At 44.3% G+C, this 21,214-nt stretch overlaps 2 protein-coding genes across 6 annotated transcripts in view; one reads left to right on the forward strand and one right to left on the reverse strand.

The window, feature by feature from the left end:
* The window catches only part of LOC103478225 (furin-like protease kpc-1), a 209,099-nt gene extending 207,721 nt beyond the window's left edge, over positions 1-1,378 (reverse strand). For 2 of the 5 annotated variants that reach the window (XM_081597298.1, XM_081597299.1), the window contains exon 1: positions 808-1,373. In XM_081597298.1, the coding sequence (XP_081453424.1) occupies positions 808-816 (9 nt within the window). In that variant the 5' untranslated portion in view covers positions 817-1,373. Of the gene's footprint in view, positions 1-807 lie in introns of all 5 variants that reach the window. The other 3 variants (XM_081597297.1, XM_081597296.1, XM_081597300.1) reach the window with 2 other exon arrangements.
* Positions 1,379-1,828: 450 nt separating this feature from the next.
* Positions 1,829-21,212, forward strand: mms22l (MMS22-like, DNA repair protein). Its single transcript, XM_008431875.3, has 26 exons — positions 1,829-2,042; positions 2,382-2,555; positions 2,723-2,848; positions 2,983-3,035; positions 3,875-3,962; positions 4,063-4,234; positions 4,417-4,510; positions 4,590-4,720; positions 5,568-5,681; positions 5,758-5,934; positions 6,072-6,134; positions 6,223-6,342; positions 7,002-7,237; positions 10,463-10,679; positions 10,771-11,060; positions 14,575-14,756; positions 16,007-16,157; positions 16,579-16,706; positions 17,769-17,911; positions 18,529-18,685; positions 18,793-18,938; positions 19,033-19,244; positions 19,326-19,492; positions 19,842-19,938; positions 20,110-20,277; positions 20,427-21,212. Exons 2-26 carry the CDS (start codon positions 2,383-2,385, stop codon positions 20,500-20,502), a joined length of 3,681 nt encoding a protein of 1,226 aa, XP_008430097.1. The 5' UTR covers positions 1,829-2,042; position 2,382; the 3' UTR covers positions 20,503-21,212.
* Positions 21,213-21,214: the final 2 nt, after the last annotated feature.

A 21,214-nucleotide genomic window follows, 5' to 3' on the forward strand; every position in this document is an offset into this window, starting at 1 on the left:
GCAATTCAGAGAGAACAATTAACCTAACAATCATGTTTCTGAACCAAGGGAGGAAACTGGAGTACCCTGAAAGAACCCACGCACACACACAAGGAGAACATGCAAACTCCATGAAAGACCCCGGACCAGGATTCAAACCCAGGACTTTCTTGCTTCAAGGCAACAGTGCTAAGAATTGTGTAACCCACGTTAACGATTACAACGATCAGATGATCAAATATTGGTCAATAAAATGTCATGACATAAAGCAATATAAGCAATGCTTCATGGATGGGAGCTAATCTGAGGTTGAGTAACACCACTGGTTATGACGAGCAATACTGGATCTTACAAAGAGGAAATTTTCCAACAGCAGAAGTGCTCTCTTCTTAACACTCAGCTCATTAAATCCCTTTGAAAGGGTGCAAGTAATTACAGCATTAGGTTATCACCTGAACATATTAAAACCATCCAGCATAGCATAGGCACCAATCCTCTTATACTTTGCTGCTGCTTATACGACGTTGATATGGACTATAAATTCATCCCCCACCTCCCTCCTAAAAAAAACCGGAGAATTAAGTTTACATCGGTAACGTTGTTAGTTAGTCCTTTATTTTAAAGTTTGGGGGGAATTTCTAGGCAAAAAATAAGGGGAACACAGAAAATGTGAGAAGAAAAAAAAAAACGCTCGGAGACGAGAGTACACTGATGGCGAGGGGAGGGGGGGAGAGAGGGATGAAAGAGGCTCAATTCTCACTCCCACTTTACATCACAGGATAGAAAGGGTTTGCAAGAGTCGGAACAGGGGGAAAAAAAGCCATTTACCTTTCTCATCCAGGCGATAGAGCCTTCTCACAGACGGACTTCAGTTTCCTGTTGAAAGCGAAGCGGGAGGTCGACGCTTCCACACGGAAAAGAAAAGAAAAGATTCCCGTCGCGTCCATTTTTTTCTCTCTTTACGATCTCCACTGACTCGTATTGATAAAAGATGCAAAGTAAAACCATGCAAAACAGCCTGCTTTATTGTGCCTCTCGTGGCTAGGACAATTAGGCTTACACGGGAAGAAATGACAGGGTTTTAACTGGACTGAAAAAGGGAGCACATCCTCGGCGTGTGGTGGAAGAGAGAGGGGGGATTTTGTAAAGATGTGAGAATGCATTAGAATGCAAGAAATGGTGTGATGGCGAGAGGTACGGTTGGGAGAGACAGATCTGCATATGGAAATTAGGGTCTGCGTGTTTAAAATTCTGCTATAACTGCTGCATTATGTTGAATTAGGCTGGGAGGAAGCCTCGCACACAGACAAGGAAGACTGACTTATAAACCTACATAAGTGTCCTAAACAGGTGTACTTGTGTCGTAACAAATGGGTTGAAAATGTATGAAATTCTGATATTTCGAAGTACTGTGGCCTATATTTCAAATAAGCCCATTGTTTTTGTGATAGCGTGATTAAGAGACAAGCAGGTGCAGTTTATTACACACCGTTTTATGAAAGAACGCTATTTGTTGTGTATGTACTACATCAGAAGTACATTTATATTTCATTTAAATAATGCAGACTTTAAGGAAAATAAAAACGTAGACCTTTACCTAATCATTAAATGGAAAAGAATTTGACTTCTTAGTTTTTCTCCTGTTTTAAGGAAATTGGAAACTAAATTCAGTCGCTCTATATTTAAGGACCTAGAATTGTCATGTCCTGGACCGGTGTGGCTCAAACGGAAAGCTATCTAGTATATTTAATGCTATTTAATATATTTAATACTAATAATAGCTAAAGCATAGGTTATCTCGTTGAACGAACTGGCGATAAAGGAAGTACTCAGCAGGGAAACCTCTTGTCAAGTTTCCGAGAAAGGGCAAGTCACACCCCTGTTGAAACTTCTGACCAATCAGAAGACGCGAAGAGATTTAACGCATGCGTATGATCAAGGCGCGGGAGAGCCCGAAAACCAAAACAACAGTAATGACGACTCGACAGTTTTTATTCATTATTGCCTGATTTAAAGTGGCATTTCCACAAAATATAAAACTAAAGGAGAGTTTGAAGTCAAAGGTAAGATAGCATTTCATTAAAACGGTATCTGAAATTTTTGTTTTTGCTCTAGACAAACCGTACATACGTATGTAAAACCGTTTTGTTGCAAAAATGGCCGCTTTTAAAAGGCATTTTGAGAGTTTATTCCAAACTTTTAAAGCTGCTGGTTATAAATATTTAATTTAAGACGCTTTGACTTTGGTTGTTATTTTATTATTACTGTCGTATCTTACATATTTCATGTTGTGCTGTACTTTGTCTAGCAAATATTTAAAATAGCTTTAATCATGGTTTAAATGTAATCTGTCATTTCCTGCGTGTTTGTGTGAATACCTGACACTGATGGTCCACCAACAGGATGGCTGAAGAGTTCAGCGAGTCCCTCACTCCACCAGTGTCCCCCTTTGCAGCAGACAGCCAGTGTGACCTGGCGGCCACTCGGCCGCCCTGCTTCAGCTGCTTTGAAGCTAAAGATGAGCAGGCTGCAGCTCTGTCCCCTGAGGGATACCTTGGACGGGGATCCCTGAAACGGTACAGTCAACATCCGGTGCTCAAGCTTGATCTGTTGTGCCTGCTAGAAACACTGACATTCCTACAGAGAAGTGTAGCCAGTTAAGCTTGAGTTTGTTTGTTTTTTTGTTGATCTGACCGAAGCAAACTTGTAATTAAAGTTTGTTGGTTTTGCTTCCCCTCTGAAGGCTGCTGCTGCGTCTTGACCCGGCCCCTGCTGAATTTGAGACGGACACGGTGGAGATTTTCGGCTTCCCATGGGTTACTGAAACGGCGCTGGTGGAGTCCACCAAATTGCTCTTTGGCCTGTTTCGGTAGGGAATTTAAATCACCCCGAGTCGATCCGACTCGTTTTTAGCATGCTGTCTTCTATTAGACCAGAAGTTTAATGATGACATTATTTTACAAGCCCGTTTGTTCCTTCATACTCTGGTTTGTTTTATTTCAGACAAACATTTTACAAGTTGGAGACTTTGGTTCAGTCGAGTTCACATGACTTTGGTAAGTCGGTTTAGAAATACAACTAAAAATCCCTCTTAAACTGTTTTTTTGATTTCAGAATAACCACAAGATCACCAAGATTAACCTGAATAAGCAATAAGAAGTGGGCCTGTCACGATAAGAAATTTTGTTGGACGATAAATTATCCCAGAAGTTATTGTGATAAACGATAATATTGTTTTGAGACAATTTTCAAGTAATATAATAGTAACGGCATAATAATGTGAGAACATATTCTTAAAGATCAATAAACTATAAATTCTAATGGACATTTAACACTGGAACTGGAAAACATTTTAAATATCCAAAGTAAATAAACAAAACAACAATGAATTATGAAGTCTGTGTAAACGGAATTGTTTACAAAGCCGTCCTTCAAGAAAGGCCTGGTTGAGACCAAGGGAAAACCAACACTGCAAATCATCCGGAAAGCTCCGTCGTAAGAGTGAAACAAGGCGATGATATGCTTTTTTGTTTGTTTTTTCCAACAGAGAACAGACGTTCCCGTTCCAACAAGATACCAACCTTGAACATCCAGTCAGATATACATTGTAATGTTGTAGATAAAAGTGTATTTCTGTGTTTTAAAGGCCTAGTTAAAGTCCAGACATGAATCCTACAAAAAAAAATTTAGTTTCAACATGTGCGAAGTCGGTAAATGTTTATCAGTTTAAGCTGTAAGAAAATGCACTGAATTTATTGGCTTTAATATGACAAAATGTGATTGGAAGGCATCATAAATATGTATCATTCAATGCTGGGATTTAGTATGACATTTTCCTATAGATATAATGCTACGTTAAATATACCTGCTTACACATTTTATAAATTTTTTTTAGGACAAGCAGGGAATCTGCATTATGAATCAGAGGACCTTCGGCAGCAGTGTGTTTCGTTTCTTCAGTATGTTAAAGTCTTTTTACACAGGTAACATAAATATATGTATATATTTTTAATCAACATATTTCAGTGTACTTGCCTGTGATGTTTTATGTTGGATTTTTTTGCTTTGCCCGTCATCCTGCAGGTACTTCGAGCCGTGTCTGGACGCAGCTCAGTCTCATCCCTATGAGCAGCTGGAGCAACAGTTCCCCACCGCTCTGCTGGAGGAACTGTTCGCCGTCACTCTCCTGACAGGACGACTCAAAGACCTGCCCGCAGGCGTACAGGCAGCTTTCAGTATGCAAAACCACGGGAAGGTACAAAAACTGGTTGGAATTTATGATGCGTAAAATCACTATATGGGATGAGACAAAGGAAACAACATAAAGTGATTGCAACTAACTTTTTTTTTTTTTTTTTTTTTTGCTTAACCTCCCACAGCTCAGTTTATTTCTCTTTTATTGACCCAGAGCTTGAAATTCTCCAATCCTACCCACAGATTATTCCTCCCTCCTGGCATTTGTTGCACCTTCATCTTGACATTCACTGGTCGGTCCTGGAAATCCTGCATGTGCTGGCTCACAAGATGCAAGGTAAGGATCTGGAACACGAAACGAATGAGCGGGTTTGTGTGTTGCGTCGAGTCATTGTTGTCGTGGGAACTGTCCGCAGGCCAGGTGGTTTACGCCCACCGGTTTGTGAACCTGACGGGAGAGAACCTGACCGATACGAGTCTGTTCGAGGAGCACCTGGCCTCCCTGCTGTGCGACCTGACGGCTCTGGCCTCGGGCAAATACAGCAAGGTGGGGAAGTCATCCGCTTGTTCAACTAGTTAAGAGTGTGATGCTGATTTCATGTCATTACTACACAAACTGCAAAAACACAAAATCTTACTATTTTTTTGTCTAGTTTTGAGTGCAAATGTCTTAGCAAACTTGAAATGAGACAAAACTAACTTACAAGTAACTTTTCAGCAAGATATAGAAGCTTGTTTTGAGTAAATAATTCCTTAATATTGAGGAAAAAGGAAAAACAAAATAAGCTGAAATTGCTCTAGGTAACCTTCCCAAAAATGAAAGGATTTTAATATAGTAAACATCTAAAGTTCAAATTATATTTTAAAGCACCTTTTTGAAATAGCAGTTTTAATGTAAATGAAATCTTTTCCTGAGGAATTGCCAAAATGCAAAAAAAAATTAAAAATCCATATATTGTCATTTAAGTTAACATGAACTTTATACAAAGTGGAAGCAAATTCAATAGAATATCTCAAAATGCTTTTTGGAACACACTAAAAAGGCAAAAATGTTACTGTTATTACATCGTGAAACAGGAAGTTAAAGAAAGTTACTAGGAGGTTCAGAGGATTGGTCACAATTCAGTCGAGTGCAGTGATTGGTCAGAATAGAATGAAATACAGAAAATATTAAGGTGATTGCTGGTCAGATTTGTGGAAAAATTACGAATGTGTGAATTTGTGCCAATAGTTGCAATCATTGCAACGTCCTAGATTGACTTGTATATGGTTATAGAGCAACAGTGCTGTTATCTGAAACTTTAACTTTTTGGAAGCTTTATTAAAAGTGAAAAATAACTTTTGCCTAATAAAACTTCAGATGTAAACGTTAACTAGAGGCATTTCCTCTCCAGGTGAGACCTACGGAGACGCTGAGCAGCAGTCCCTTCCTCTGCCTCTGCACCAAAGAGCTCTGGGTGTTGCTCATGTTCCTCCTGCAGTACAGAAATAAAGCTCTGCGCACACAGGTAAAAACAAGCAACACTGACGTTAACCGTCGCGCAATAAGTCAGTGCTGAGCTAACTGTAACATGTTTCCTCTAGTCGTTTTGGAGCTACGTGAACCCCTTGCTGAAACCTCTGGTAGATGGGCAGCCTGCACCAGAGCACCTCGGTGGTCCTCTGACACACTGTAAAGACCCTCTGGGATTCACATGGTGGCTCTTCACCCACTTGGCCATGTTGGGCCAGTACAGCCGCAACGGCACAATGCAGAATGAGGTGAGAGACAGTTGGGCTCGGTGCTGATAACATGGTATGGATTTGTTATAGAGAGTAATACGCTCCTGACATGGTGGTCTGGGAAAGATTATGTGAAACGTTAAAAGTCTTTTTCTTTTTTTCCCCTGTGATTTCAGAAGTGCTTGGAGGATAACTGGACATTTGTGGAGTGGTTGCTCAAGAAGACCTGTGACCCCAAGGTTTATACCGTTTTTAAAATGCTTACTTATGTAGATTAATGCAATAGTTAGCTGAAATGAATTCAATCTATTTGTCATTTAATGCTAGGGTGGGCTTGCAGAGGAGCAGATCAGGATGCATGTGCACTGCTGCCTCAGTCTGTGTCTGCTGTGGGAGCCGAGCACAGCTGCTGTCTCCACCCTCTGGGAGTTCTACAGCAGGAACCTGGTGAGGGCTTTAGTCAGAAGGAACCTGGGAGTCAAATACTGACAGGAGTTTATTTTGCAACTAGTATCACGAAATGTTTCGCTTTGATAAGCTGCTTTGTTTGAACCACGATCTGGAAAATCTGGAATTTTATTCGTGTTTGTTCCAGGTTTGGATGAGGATGGGAAAAAAAGAGAATCATGTTTGTATAACATGAGTTGCTTTAGTATGGATTCCGTACATTGATACTTCTGTCCATCCATTCCTTTGTTCAGCATGTTCATCCATCCCTACATTCAGAATATTCATTCATTCATCTATCTATCCATGGTTTTTGGAGGTTCCATATTTTCACCTTCCCAAAATAATGACTTAAGTCATTTTTTGCTAAAAGTGATGTTGATTAAAAAAAAACAATCACCACCTCTTTCTTTCCAAAAGGTGTTTTTAGGCAAAAAAAAAAGACACATTAGAAAGATGATTAGTAAAACCCCATAGTCAGTGTGGAGTGCTTCAATTATAACCCTTTGTAACAAGTTTAGAACTTTGTCTTCTTTGTTTTATGTACACCATCTTACCTCTTCTTTGATATAAAACTCTGAAATCCACAGCACTCAGTCCCGATGAGTTCTTGGCGAGTTGTATAAAACTAACACCCTGATCGGGTCGCTCCTCTGCAGAACTCCTCGTTCGCTGTGCCGTGGTTGGGGGTGTCGGGCCTGGGCACCGTCTGCAAGACGCCTCTGGCCTTGCTGGAGCAGGCGCGCAGCTGCTGCTGCCCCGGTGCCCCGCGCTCTCCGGGCCACGCCCAACTCTACAGATCCGCCAGCTCCTTCCACATCTTCCTCCGAGTGCTGGCCCTGTGCCTCGGCCAGGACAGGGCCGGCGGCGCCCCGCAGAGGCAGATCAAGGGGAGGTAAGGACGGAGGGGAGACTTCTGCTTCCACCTTGAAAAAGCAGGAATTGCACACAGGCAGCTGTCTTAACACCACATCTATTGTAAAGCAGGGATTTGGGGGTGTTTTTTTGGACCGTTGTGGACATGGATTTACAAGATTAGTTTGCCCCCCCCTCCTTCCTTGATCTTCAAACGTGCGATTTGTTTAAACAGCTGTTTGGGATTTGTGTACTGTGTGTGTGTGTGGAGGTGCGTACCTGCGGTAACGCTCGCACGCCGTTTGCGTTTGCCAACTCTGGAGTAGTGGAGTCGTGTTTGTGTGCGTGCCAGGTGCACCGGCGGACTCTTTGATATTTACTCGGACCCACCAGCGGAGCAGGTGTCTCAGGAGTCAACCACCTGCTCCTGAGCGCAGGCCAGACCCGAGGAGACCACCTACCGCTGCAAACGCACAACGGCGCACCTGCTCCCGGGAACGCCGACTGCTGAAGGGAGAGGGGAACCGAAAGCTAAACATCTCACAAGCTGATGTTCTCATCGCCGGACCGCGCCGCATCCCAAGGCGGCTCCGTGCCAGAGAGCATCAGCCGCGGATAAATCCGGCTAATGACTTCCCTCTGTCTGGAATGTGCTCAGTAGCACCGCAGACATGGGGGCTAATTAGCTAACGAGCGTGGCGGTTAATTCGCCTTAACGAAGCCGCGCTGGTTTCCAACACGGATTGAGCGTGGAGCTTGGGGTTCTGCCGGGGGGGGGAGGCCTGGCAGCAGCCGGGCTCCGCTTGGGATGGATCCATCAGCCCTCCACTGGAGCCCCCCCCGCCCCCTGCTCCCCTGGCCTCCGCCCCAACAAGGCGGAGGCCGAGCGTATCGCCGCAACGTCTCATCGACGCTCTTTTCTACGATGATTGGGGTCGGAATCGATTGTGGTGCCAGAAGTTGGGAATATCTGTTTAAAAAAAAAAAGAGAGAGAAAGAAATCCGTATGTGATAAACAAACAAACAATTTGGGAGAAGACGGAAAATCCCCGGTGTGCTGCTTGTATCCTATTATCCAGATTATCGGTGCGGGACACTGACGGCAATCAGGATCGGAATCGATTGCGGTGCCAGAAGTTGGGAACAGCTGTTTGCTCCAGCTTAAGAACAAGAAAAAAACAAACAAAAAAGAGAGAAAGAAATCTGTCTGAGATAAACAAGTTGTGAGAAGATGGAAATATCCCCAGTGAGCCGCTTGTATTCCTGTTAGATATTGTACTTATCATCTACATTATCGGCGGGACACCGCCGACAATCAGGATCGCAATCGATTGTGTTGCCAGAAGTTGGAAACATCTGTTAAAAAAAAACCTGTGACATAAACAAACAAACAAGTTGGGAGAAGACGAACAACCCCCAGTGTGCCGCTTGTATCCGTGTTACATATTATCCACTCATGCATTTAAATCTCCTTCCCCTCCAGCTCTGACCTCATGCTTGGCCACTCTCTCCTCTCTCAGCCTCCTGTGGGCGTCAGTAAGCCGGATTTGGTGTTAACCTGGTCTCTCTCCTCTCCCCCCCCTCGGTTTGAAGCGATCCTTTTGCATCAGCCGTACCTCTTTACACTTCGGTTTGTCTCGGGATGCGCGCCGTTTGTGTTTTGACCCAAACAGCAGCTCGGCTCACCTGTGTGGGCTGCAGCTGTGTTTGGGAGATGGGGCTGAAGGGGGCGAAAGGGGTGGAGGGAAATGCAGGAGGCTTTAGCTTTCTGTGTTCTCCTGCCAGGGAAGCAAACAGAGGGGCTGGGTGTGTGGCGACGGGCGTGTGTGTGTGTGGATTTATTGATCTTTCGCTGGTGTTGCAGTAAATTGGTTTGGCTGTGGAGAGAGGGACCGAGCACCTACCGCTGCGTGTCTGAGTGTCTCTGACATTTAACATGATCTTTAAAGGCATTTCTCCACAGCGCCCGCAGGATCTAACGGCGTGCTGGGTGGTTCTCTGTTCTTACTCACTCTCCTGCTTATTCCTTCACTCTGACACACACACACACATGCAGAAGCAGGGCAGGTCAGACTCTCTCCTGGAGATTAGGGGGTGATGGAAGCGGTTGATGAGATGCACAGCAGGGGTGGAGAGTTCACTTTGTCAGCATTTAAAATCATTCCTTTCACTTAAAAAAAACACTCCTAATCAGTTTAGCTTTGGTTAAAAAGTTTAAATAGAAATAAAATGAACAAAACTAGGGGCGCATCGATAAATCCGCCCTGATTTTCTTGATTTTGAGTGATCGGCCGATTCATGTCTTAACTGATCCTACCCACACATCCTTTCATGCATCTAAAATTAAGGCCTTAAAATGTTTTGAATTCATTAAAAAACTAAGTTGTCCTTTAAGTTGGCACCTTTAATCACAAGCCTTGAATCTTGTCTTGACAGGATGATTTAATCCTCTTATATTCTGTGTATTTGTTTTTTTCTCCTGAGAATTTTCTATCAGGCAAAAGTTTGAGTCGCACACACTGCTAACATACCGTTCTAGCTAGCTAGCTAACTTTTTGTGTTTGGTAGGTCTTAAATTCCATTCACGATGGTCTTAAAAAGGTTTTAAGTTTGAGTTGGTGAAACCTGCAGAAACAGATAACAGCTGTTATCTGCCTCTCACAAAGGTCTGAAAATCCGCCACTGTCCATTTTTGACTGGCAGAGAGCTGGCTGATAGACCCGCCCACCAGGTCATGTCACATGGGTGGTTAACAATAGTTACCCCACTTTTGGCAACAACTTAAGAATTTTGTTGCTACATTTGCTAAATTCTGTATCGGACAAAATTGGAATCGGCAGGTCAGACTTTTTAAAGATCGATAATCAAAGATCTGTCAGAAAACTGCAATTGGTGCACCCTTAGAAAACAGAACTGTTCATTGTCTGATTCTTTTTTGCACATTTTGTCTACAAACACAAGCTTCAATCTACTTTTTGATTTTATTTTATGTGACCAATACAAAGTAGTTCTATAAATGTGAAGAGGAAGGAAAAGGAAGATTTCATCCAGTCTAACTCAACTTGTTTTGAAAAATCTTGCAGCTTTTTTTCTACAAAGTATTGAAGTATTTTCAGATTTCTTTTGAGTTGGTTTGTCTTATAAACCTTCAAAAAGATTGAAATGTGTGCTTGTTATGGGGGTTTAAATATTTTTGTAGGGCACTGTAGCCATTTTCTAATGACCCTTGCCTCTGACCATGTTGTCTCTGGTCTTCTGCTTCCAGGATTTACTCCAAGTTTTCAAAAAAGAAGATGCAGGAGCTGTCTGAAGGCGGCCTCATGAACTTCCTGCTCCTCTTCCTGGTGGTGGCCAGGCAGGCGGAGCTGGAGGACGTGGCCAGCAGAGCCTGCGAGCTTCTGGGCTTCTTGCCCGCTAACTGCCCCCCCGCACATCGAACACTGGTCTGGAGAGGGCAGCTGTCACTGCTGTTGCTTTTCCAGGTTTGTTTTCCGAAAACATCCATAATTCCCCGCCCCACCTCCCACGGCACGTCCACAAGTTTGGAAATATTTCCAATTTGTTGTTCTGCAGGAGAGAGGTCTGGATGTTGGCGCTCAGGCCACCTGCCTGGCTTCCTCTTTCAACGAGACGGCCAAGGAGTTTTACAGTAAAACCACGGAGGCGTCCCGCAGGCTCGCCCTCTGGGGGCCCCTGGGTTCCTACCTGGAGGGCGTGGCCGAGGTGTTCGAGACAAGCGCCGGCCTCGGCCTGTCGGAGGAGAAGCTGCTCGGCGAGGGCTTCGATTGGCTGCTGCCGGCATGTCGTCAGTCTGAGTTGAACTCCGTCCTGGGTTTTCTGCAGATCGTCCTGGCACAGCTCAGGTGAGAACGCTGCCGTTAACGCTCAGCAGCTGCATCAAGGCTCTCTAGTCTTGAACTTTGTAAATCAGTGAAACAGGACCAGCAGAGGAGAGCGTTTTGCTCTCCCCATCCCTTCTTCTTCTCCTCACTCTTCATGCTGATAAAAGGACAATTGTAAAGTCAGTGTGTGTGTGACTCTGGAGGTCTGCTGACCCCAAAACGGCCCTCCCCAGGTGCTGCCGGGGCCCTGATTAGAGTTACAGAGCCAGGGGACACCTCTATGGGGCCCCTTATTGTTTTGAGAGCGGCTGCAGGGCTGCGGCTTTGTTAGAAACTTCGGCCGGTGGAGCATCAGGACGGGTTCATCTGCAGGACGGGGGTGTTGGTTACATGAACGACCCCAGCTGAAGGTCAAAGGGAGACGGAGGAGACAGTGTCTGTTGATGTGGGCAGGGAGGCGAGGGGAGCAGAGATGAGGGTTACAGACTAAAGAATCAGGTTTTTGGATCCTTTCTCATGTTTTCAGAATTGGCATCCATTGTCTCTCAGCAATAAGCATCTGGTCTAGTAGAGGGGGTTTTCTTCCAAGATTTTTTCCAGCTCTAGGATTAATCATTTTCTATATTTTACTATATAGGTCCAACTCTGACCAGGTTCGCCCTAAAGACAAGCAGGCCTACTGCACAATGCCGCCACCGCCACCTTGTCTCACTACCTCTAGTTATTTCTGCAAGGTCAGAAACGTTAATAAATGATAATCAAACTGAAAAACCGAACCTTTGTGAAACCAGCAGTTGCCATTTCACTTGTTTGAGGATTGGTTTAATGCTCTGGTGGTCCATCTTTGAAACCTTAAACCCGCACAGATGCCCACACCCCAAAAGCCACACAGTGTACACAGGTGTACAGAGTCTGGTTCGTATAACATCGCATCTCATTAACTTCAGTAATCCCAAACTTTCCGACTCCGATGTGAGGGAAGGGCAGAGCAGACATTTGCACATTAATGGACCAAGGAGGGAGAGAGGAAAGAACTCCCAGAGGCAGCCCCCTCCACCTCTCACCCCCTGTTAATGCCTCAAACCACGCTGACCCATTTAGCCAAACAAGACCCCTCTTTCCAATACATCCCACCGAATTAAACCTAATTCCTAAAGCCTGGCGATTCTTGGTATCTCTTTGTGATTAATGTCTCTCCCTGTGACACAATTAATGAGTAATTATGAAGCCTGGCAAATTTAGCCAGTGCATCATTATGTCTATTAAGAGCCATGTGGAATCTGCACACATTAAGAGAATTATTCTGCCAAACGGCGGACGGTCCGGACGCTGGCCCTTCACGGTCACGGCTCTGAGGCAAGACGCCATAATTCCTCAATTTGATTTCTGTCCATGACCCTCTGCTTGGTTGACCTGACAATGAGCTGGCATCGGCTGGCCCTGTTGGATTCTTTTTATTTTCTTTAATTTTACTTATGCTGCACAAACAATTTAACATCTCTTCCGCACGATGGGATTGAAACATAATGTATGATTATTACAGAGTGTTTGTCCTTCAAAAGTCTTACATTTCGACATATTACTTATCCTTATGCAGCTGAGATAAATCGTTTTCACCTCAATGTCCAATAGAAAACTCCTGACCGCATAAACTGCTAAAAGCTTTAGTCACTAATAGGCTTAGCCCGGAGATTCTTTTGTTCCCATTCATTTCTGTAGTTGCATAGTCGCCCCCTATTCTTTGTATTTTTCTCTGTATAAATTAATTATTCGAATTAGCTGCTACTTCTTACAGAAAGAGTCGTTAACAGATGTAGCACAGCTGCGCTGCTCTTTCTATTTCGGCGTGACATTTTATGTAGGTAAGAGAAGAGAGGAGTGCCACCTAGTGATTGTAAATATGAATTGCAGGCTGCAGTCAAATACGGGAAACCGGTCCAGTATGGGACACTTAAATTTGGCTTAAAATACAGAATGTCCTGGTAAAATATACCCTTGCTAGCTAGTTAATCTTTTTTGGGTGGCTCTAGTTGCCTTTTTACATTGTCAGACATTAGGTGGGATGTGGGGGGTGTGGGAAGAGAAATATGCTGCAAGAAATATGCTGCAAAAGTACCGTAGTCCTCGTCGACTCGCGAGATGACTATAGCCTCTGCTTACAGGGCGCTAGCGAGATGTATTTTTTTGTTTTGTTTTGTTTTTTGCCAGGAGAAAGTAGAAATGTATCGGCATATGTACTGCCAACATTCGTTTTCGCCACTGGCGCACTTCTGTTGTCAAACCATACGACGCTAGGCGCATTCTATGTAAGAGAGCAGTGAAAAGGGCTCACCACACTGAAGGCGACGTCGCTCCATCTCCATTCGTTTCCTACGGATCTTGCGCGATGAGCCGTTCAAGGGATATACGAACTTTGTACATGTGATATTTTGAGCTAGTTCACGCGGACTAGTAAACAAAAAATAAATAAATTTGACTTACTGAAACCTGCAGATACCCAGTCATGAAAATAGCTCTCTTTATTTGCATTAAACAACTTGGTAAACACTGAAACTTTTTTTTCCCTCTAAAATAAATGTGCAAACTTGCCTAGAAAAAGACACAAATTAATTGAAACCTGTGTCCTTGATGTATCTGAGGATTCTGTCTGGGGTTTTTAGGATGCAAAGTATTCTCTCTGCTTTTTCTCTCAAAGCAGGATAAGAGGGAAAGGGTGACAGTCTAATGGTATTTAGCCGTGCTGTGTGCGTGCGTGCATGTGTGTGTGGGGGTGTGTGTGTGTGTGCGTGTGTGTGTACTGTATATTAGAAGCCACAAAGAGGGAGGATTAAGAAGGTTTTCTGATGATGTCTTGTACAATGAGGGTTGATGGGTGTGAAAGGCCCATTCCGCTGTAGTAACAAGCCTAATGAATTCAGACTCTAATCGATTGTCTCAGCTCTCTGGATTAGATGCAACCTTGCTGGAAGGGAAGACGGTAGACGTGTGTGTGTGTGGAAGGAAGGAAAGGGGGTAGCTGGTAGTTCCTCAAACCTTCTCCTGCACACTTTAACCCCTGCGTTTTCACACTGCCGTCCAGGAGAATGAGAGGGACAGGAGGATCATCTTCAGTCTAAATGAGATTACAGCTCCTTCAGCTGCTTATCGGGGGCTAATGCCAGCCACTGTGGGGCTGCTCTGCTAGCCAGGGCCAGGGATGAGCCAGACGAGCCAAACTACGCTCTGTGTACAGGGGATCAGCATTAGGCTCCACTGTATGCCTGTGATATCCTCCTTCCTCACACCCCCACCTCTCCTCCTCCTCTTCCTCCTCCTCACTGCAGCGCACCACCACACTCAGTAATCCCCCCTGAGACAGCAGAGAGAGAGAAGACATGAAGGAGCAGTGAAAGACAGAAACAAGGGAGCAAAGGGGAAGGAAAAGAGGGAGGGGTTTTGGAGCCCAACACAAGAGGGAGTGTTGTTACATTTTATAGAATTGTTTATCTGTTCTCGTGTTTTAAGGATTTGTGTGTGTGTGTGTGTGTTCCACCAGACGGGTCCATCAGCGCAGCGTCCAGTCAGCGCCCATCCCAGCCTGGGCTCTGGCTCCAGCCAGTGTGATTAAGGAGCGCCACCTAGCGGTAGCTTCCGCTCTGTGGGTGCACTTTTTCCCCTTCCTGCGTAACTTACGCCTCTCCCAGACCCCGCCGGCACAGCTGGCAGATGCTGCTGCAGGTACGCAACGCCCACTGAGAGGAAAACAAGACGGGAAAATATGGAGGGGGAGAACAAAAACAACGAGAGAGAGAGAGCATAATTTATATTAAACTTTTATGTTTATTATAGAACAACAAAAAAAGGTGTACAATTTTAAATGCAGAAGCAGGGCTGAAATGATTGATTGGCTTAATTGTGATTAGTGGAATATTGAAATTATCGTCAACTAATTCAGTAATCATTACCTGGAGTATAGACTCCATTTGCTGAAAGAAAAAGACACTCAGAGCAGGAATTAAACCAAAACTGTACGATGAAAATCATATCTGTAAATCTGTTCAACCCAGAAGCTTTTGATTCTCCTGGTTCAAATTCTGTAAAATAAACAAACAAAAAAATCTGCCATTAAGAATCTTTTGCCGTCCAGTTATTAATCTGTTAATCCAAAAGCCCTAGAGACTGTTGTTGAGCTGAACAGAAAGGGCTGAGCTTTTCACATGTTGATGTTTCTTTCTCTGCATTCTTTGCTTCAAATGATCAAGCGTTCACTAAATTGCTACATCACTGCATGTTAGGCAATGAAATGTTTGTTTTTGTTGTTTAGAAAAAGGAAGTTATCATGTATTAATGTTTTTATGAAAAAAGGCCTAAGTGTCTAAAGCAGTGGTTCTTAACCTTTTTTGAGGTGCATATGCACATTCATTATATTAGCTGTGTTACCACCCCCACGCCACTAGAGGCAGTAGCAACCCCGAAAAGATGCGATTAAGGAGCAGATTTAGACTATAGAATTTAGTAAAAACGGTGAGTTTTGCTGAAGTAATTAAAGACACAAGTTCAAATCCATGCTGAGAGTGGAACTCCTTCAATCAGGGCTCCTCCGCAGCTCTGATTGGCTAAGCAATGTAACGTGATCCTCTGGATCAAGTGATGGCAAAGCGGGACGTCATCATGACTTTACACAAGTGTGTCTTTACCTCCGCGGCAGAGGCTCCGCCGAACCCCTGAGACCGACTCACCGAACCCAGGTTAAGAACCACTGGTCTAAAGTAAAATTTCTTCAGAATGTGCCATTTTTTTTAGTCTGACTAATCGATTAATCGTAAAAAAAAAAAATCAATTATTAAACTAATCGTGTGTTGCAGCCCTATGCAGAAGATTGAAGTTGGCTAAAGTGAAATTCCAGGATGGTCTAACAGCAGAGTTGGATTACGTTGCACCTGTTTGAGGATCAGGGTCGCTCAGACTCGTTTGCTTTTTGTTTTCAGGGTTCACCTTGCTCGCCTTTGACCTGCCCAGTTCTGCCCCTCAGGACCTGCAGCCCAACCCGGTTCAGACCATCATGCAGCTCTTCGGCTGGGACGACATGGTCCACCCGCTCCTGGTGACGCGCTACCTTCCCCATCTGCTCCAGAACAGGCAAGACTCAACCTTTCACATCCATCCGCATCCACATCGGCGTCATATCAAGGTTCCCTAAGGTCCTAAACCTGAATAGATAAAAGTATTTCTTTTTACGGCTTAATCTCTTTTTAAGTGTTATTTATAATAGTTGTTATATTAAAAGCATCCAATCCTCTTATGCGTAGCTGGACTCATTTGTTGTCAACACAAAAGGATTTTCATATTTCTGCATCTACTAAATCCTGGCTGAAGCCCTTCTGTCAGAGAATAAGAAGTGTGAGCGCCGCAGCAGCTCACTTTAAGTGTAAATTACAAATCGCATACATTCCCCTGCGTATTTTTAGCGTCAGTCTCCTCTTCTGACTGTGAACATATTGTGTTTGTTTCTCATGAAACGTACCTGCGACACCTTGTGTATATATAACTTACCTTTCAGTGAGCTGGTGTCGTCGCTAAGCGGCGCGGCCCCGGGTTCGGCTCAAGGCCTCTCAGTGAGGACCTGGATCCGATGCGTCCTGCAGCAACACCTTCACAAGAACCCGGACGGGACGGAAAGCAAAACGGGTAATTGGGTCTAGAATTCCATCAAACCACACATTACTTTTTTTTCTTCTTTGTATACATATGTTGCATCAATCCTCACGATTTCAAACGACTAGCATGCTATCTCTGTGTTTTTCCTTTTTAGTAGGGGTGCATCAATTGTAGTTTTCTGACCAATCACAGATCTCAGAAAAGCCTGACCTGCTGATTTTGATTTTGTCCGATATTAACTTTGTTGTCTAAAAAGTAGCTAAATATAGGGACATTTCTAATTTGGGAACAGTGGGGTGACCAGGCATGTGCAGATCACTTCTGCACATGCCCCGTCAGTCAGCGGAGTCTCTGCACATCCTTCAAACATCTTAAATTCACATTTCTAAAATAAAGGCCTTAAAATGTCTTAATTGCATTTAAAAACATGTAAGTTAGCCTTAAATATGTTAATCACAGGTCTTAAATTTTGTGGTGACAGGACTATTTTGCGTTGTATATTCTATATAGTTTATTTTTCTTTTGGGACTTTTCTGTCAGGCAAAAGTTTGAGCCACACGCAGACGTCTTGGTTGGTGTTCTGTAACTCGAGGCAGTTGAAGCTACCGCTAACCAGATGCTACCCTTGCTAGCTAGATTTTTTGCGTCTATCATGGGCAAGTGGTTGGATGAGATTAATTTTCAGCGCTGGCTCAATTCGGTTAGCTACCCATATGACGAGAGGTGCATTCTGGGTGAAAGAGTCTTGCTTGGGCTACAGGGAAGATCCACAAATAGATCACAGAAGTTTCACTGTTTTTATGTAGTTTGATTGTAATAAAGCAGATTCCCCCACACACCCTTCATAATCATAGTTTGTTTTTGGTCCTAGATTTCATTCAAAATGACATTAAATAGGTCTTGAAAGTCTTTAATTAGTTTTTCAGACCTTTTCAGAGGTAGAGAAGATTTCTAGATAAGATAGTTTTCAATCTCCCAAAATGAAGGAAATCAGGGTCAGTGTATTGGCACACCCCTGCTTTTTAGGTATTTCTCCAAACTTCTCCTTTATCAAACATTGCACTTTCTGAATATTTCCTGTTTCTGCCCCAGCCCGGGCAGTGGGGCAGCAGCTGTGCGAACTGACCCGGCTCGTCCTGCGATTGCCGGAGGTGGACGGCATTCTGCAAAGAGCCGGACTTCCTTCCCCGGCTGCCAGGCTCGAGCCGACCGCAGCCCTGGAGACGTTTGTCAAGGTAACACTTCAGCCTGTCGCAATAAATCAATAAATCAGTTAATCGCAATTAAAATGTGCTAATTTCCAGTCCGCTGATTATTTTTGACTGACTTTTGAAGGGCAATTTTGTTTACAAAATCTTCATAATCCATTTTATGCACTGTTTCAGTTTGTCCGGTTTCTATTTCTGTTTTGTTTGTTTTGGATATATAAAATCTATACCAGTTCCAGCGTGGAGTGCTTTGTACAAACGTGTTGGGGTCTTTGAGAGAGTGAACTTGCATTATTAAGCCATTATTATCACTATATTAGTTGAAAATGATCTTAAAACAAGAATATAACAATTTATCGTCCTGCAAAATTTATTATCACGACACGGCTGGTAACCGTTTCTCACTGGTGACAGATGCATTTGCAGTATTTATGATAATATATGATTTGGCAGGGACTATTCTTGCTGTACTGCTGACTTTTGACTCCAAAGTGTTTTGTTTTTGTTTGTTTGTTTGTTTCCCCCATGATGTTGTGTAATGCGTTGTAAAATGCATTCTGTTTGAGACTTGATCATGTCAGGTCTGCAGCAGTCTGTGTTTACGAGCCGAACGTGTTCTCTCCTCATGTGTTTTACGGTGTCAGGCGGTAGGCAGTGTTTACAGCGGGCTGCAGCTGCTGTCGGAGCGGTCAGCCATGGCGACCAGAGCACTGGACTACATCGGTGACGTCCTGAAACACGTGAAGCCGTACATAGTCAGCAAGCACCAGGAGGGGATGCAGCTGGCGTACTGGGCTGTGGGTACGTAGAGAATCAGCATGTAAACACAGAGCAAAGTACAGAAATATTCTCCTTTTTTTTTATTATTGTTGCTAGAGTTGGGTTGATTTGTTGCTGTGCGTCTCCAGGCTGCGTAGTGAAGCATTGGAGCCCCCTGCTGGCCACTTCTAAAGCCCAGCAGCTGCTGTTCCGGATCGTGGACGGGCTGCTGCTGCCGCCCAAGCTCCCGCAGCAGGACAGAGCCCTGAGGGACAGCTTACCGCTTTATCTGCAGGTCAGGACGGACATCTGCTGGACACAAACCAGACAAAACCATCATTTGCCACTTTGTCCTGAGGATTTGACTCTGATAACCAATCCTCTCCCAGGGTCTGTCGGTGGCGTCAGGCGTGTCTCAGTCGCAGGGTGCCGGCCTCAAGCAGCAGCTTCGCTCTGTAACCCGTAGATACCTGGACCACTTCCTCCCCGCCTCGCCCTCTCTGGGCGTGGTCGCCAACCACCCGGTGCTGCTCGGTGCCTGTGAGGGCGCGCCGACCGCCAGGGGAGCGGCGCTGAGGAGGACCGTCCTGGAGGTGCTTTGGTAGGCCTCTGCAGCCGAGGACTGGGGAACCTTTGACTGTAAAACTCCAACAGACCAATCACCTTTTGTTGCTTTTCGCAGCGAGAATTTCCTGCAGTTCAAAAGCCACGCCCCCCTGCCTCGCCTCGCCTCCGTCCTCATGTTCCTGTTGGAGCTGCTGAGGCGAAACACTGACACAGACGCCTCCCTCCTGACGCTGCCTCTTCCCGCTCTGCTGCGTTGTTTGATGCTGGTCAGTGAGCCGACGGGTAAGACAAACAGCCGAAGTCAAGAGAGGAGATGTTTTTAACACGTGGCAATAAGGATGCACCGATATGAAAATATGGGTTGTTGTCAATATCTGATATTAACATTGATGCTGTGCTATGATGCACTTTTCAGATTTTCATTCTGTTTCACCATTGTGCACAACTTTGTGCTTGTTAGATAAAAACATGCACGTAAAAAAATTAAAGCTTGTGGTTGTAAATTGATGAAATGTAAAAAAAAAAACTGAACTGATGTTAATGTCACCGTCAGGCTTCAGTTCATTTTACACATATGCAAACATAAAATGAACAAGTGTGTGTGTACGTGTGTGTGTTATTGTTTGCCCAGTGAGGAAGATGAGCACGGATGTGCTGCAGCTCGTGGTGGAGCGATGCGTCGCTGCGTCCACAGAGACGCCATGCGAGCCGATGATCGCCGCCTTACGGTAACTTTACTAAATATCATCAGCGTTGTGTCATTTCCCTGCATTATTACATATTATTAATTAACAGCAGTTAATTAACACGCTGGGAAATTTCAAATCGCTTGAATGTGAACATGAGCGATTTGCCCTGAAACTGGGAACTTCCTCTTGATGCGATCCCAACGCGCTCAGGTCGTTCGTGGAGGAGAACGTGGGCGTCTACGACAGGCAGGTGTACGTCGTCCTGGAGACGGTCGCCGTCTTGGATCCCGCTGCGGTTCGAGCGCTCATCCCCGGCCTCACTCTCAGTCTGAGGAGCACCGAACACAAACGGGGCCTGGGCAAGAACATCACACTGAGGTGAGCACCATGAATCACAGAGGAAGTCAAGTAGGCACATTTTTCACAGCCTTTAAGCTATTTATAAGCTGTCCATACAGGAAGTGAGGGATTTTTTATATATGTAATATTATTGTTATTGTGATGGGACACATCTTTCTGTGTTGCAGGAGTGCATACATGAAGCTGCTGTCCCTGCTTGGACAAAGTGGGCAGGAGGAAATCAGCCGTCTGGAGAGCGACTAAGAGTTTTTCCTCTAACAGACTTTTTCATCTGGGAGAAATCAAACTTTCTTAAGTGTGTTTGTAGTTAACTGGACCATCCACCACGTCACTGAAATAACAAGAAAATTGTCTTAAGAGGCACAATAGGTGGAACTTGAACATTTTCAGAAGTGTACATAATGCACATATTGTAAAAAAAAAAAAAGAAAAAAAAAAGGTCTGGCTTTCCATTCTGACATTTCCTACATTTAAAGAGAAATCCTCACCTCTGATCTCTGAGTAGCAAAGAATGCGAGCCGCCGGGATCCGTCTCTGCCCTAATTCGCAGATATCATGACAGTCGTGGGCGAGCTCCAAATAGTTCAGGACTTTGAAAAGAAAAAAGAAAAGAAAAGTGGAGAGGGAGAGAATGGAGGGAACTGTTTGTTCCGATCCTCTCATTCTCGCCTTCTCTAAGTTGCAGCAATCTCTTGCAATCTGGATTTGGCTCGCACCTAATCACGTGAAGTCTCACTCTTGTCATCCATAATCACCCAAGTCCCATTTTCTGTCATTGCTAGTCATTTTTCAGCCTCATCTCGACTGCGGAACGTCTCACCCGGTGGGGGTGGGTGGTGCAAGCTTTGTCCTGCGATGGCAGCAGTATGAGAGGAAAGCACATGGAATGTGAGAATATTTTAATATCTGCATAAAATTATCTGTAACTCCATAAAGAATCACTAAGAACCAGCCT

The sequence above is a fragment of the Poecilia reticulata genome, chromosome 16 (genome assembly GCF_904066995.2).
Source record: "Poecilia reticulata chromosome 16, P_reticulata-male-v2, whole genome shotgun sequence".
Lineage (NCBI taxonomy): Eukaryota > Metazoa > Chordata > Actinopteri > Cyprinodontiformes > Poeciliidae > Poecilia > Poecilia reticulata.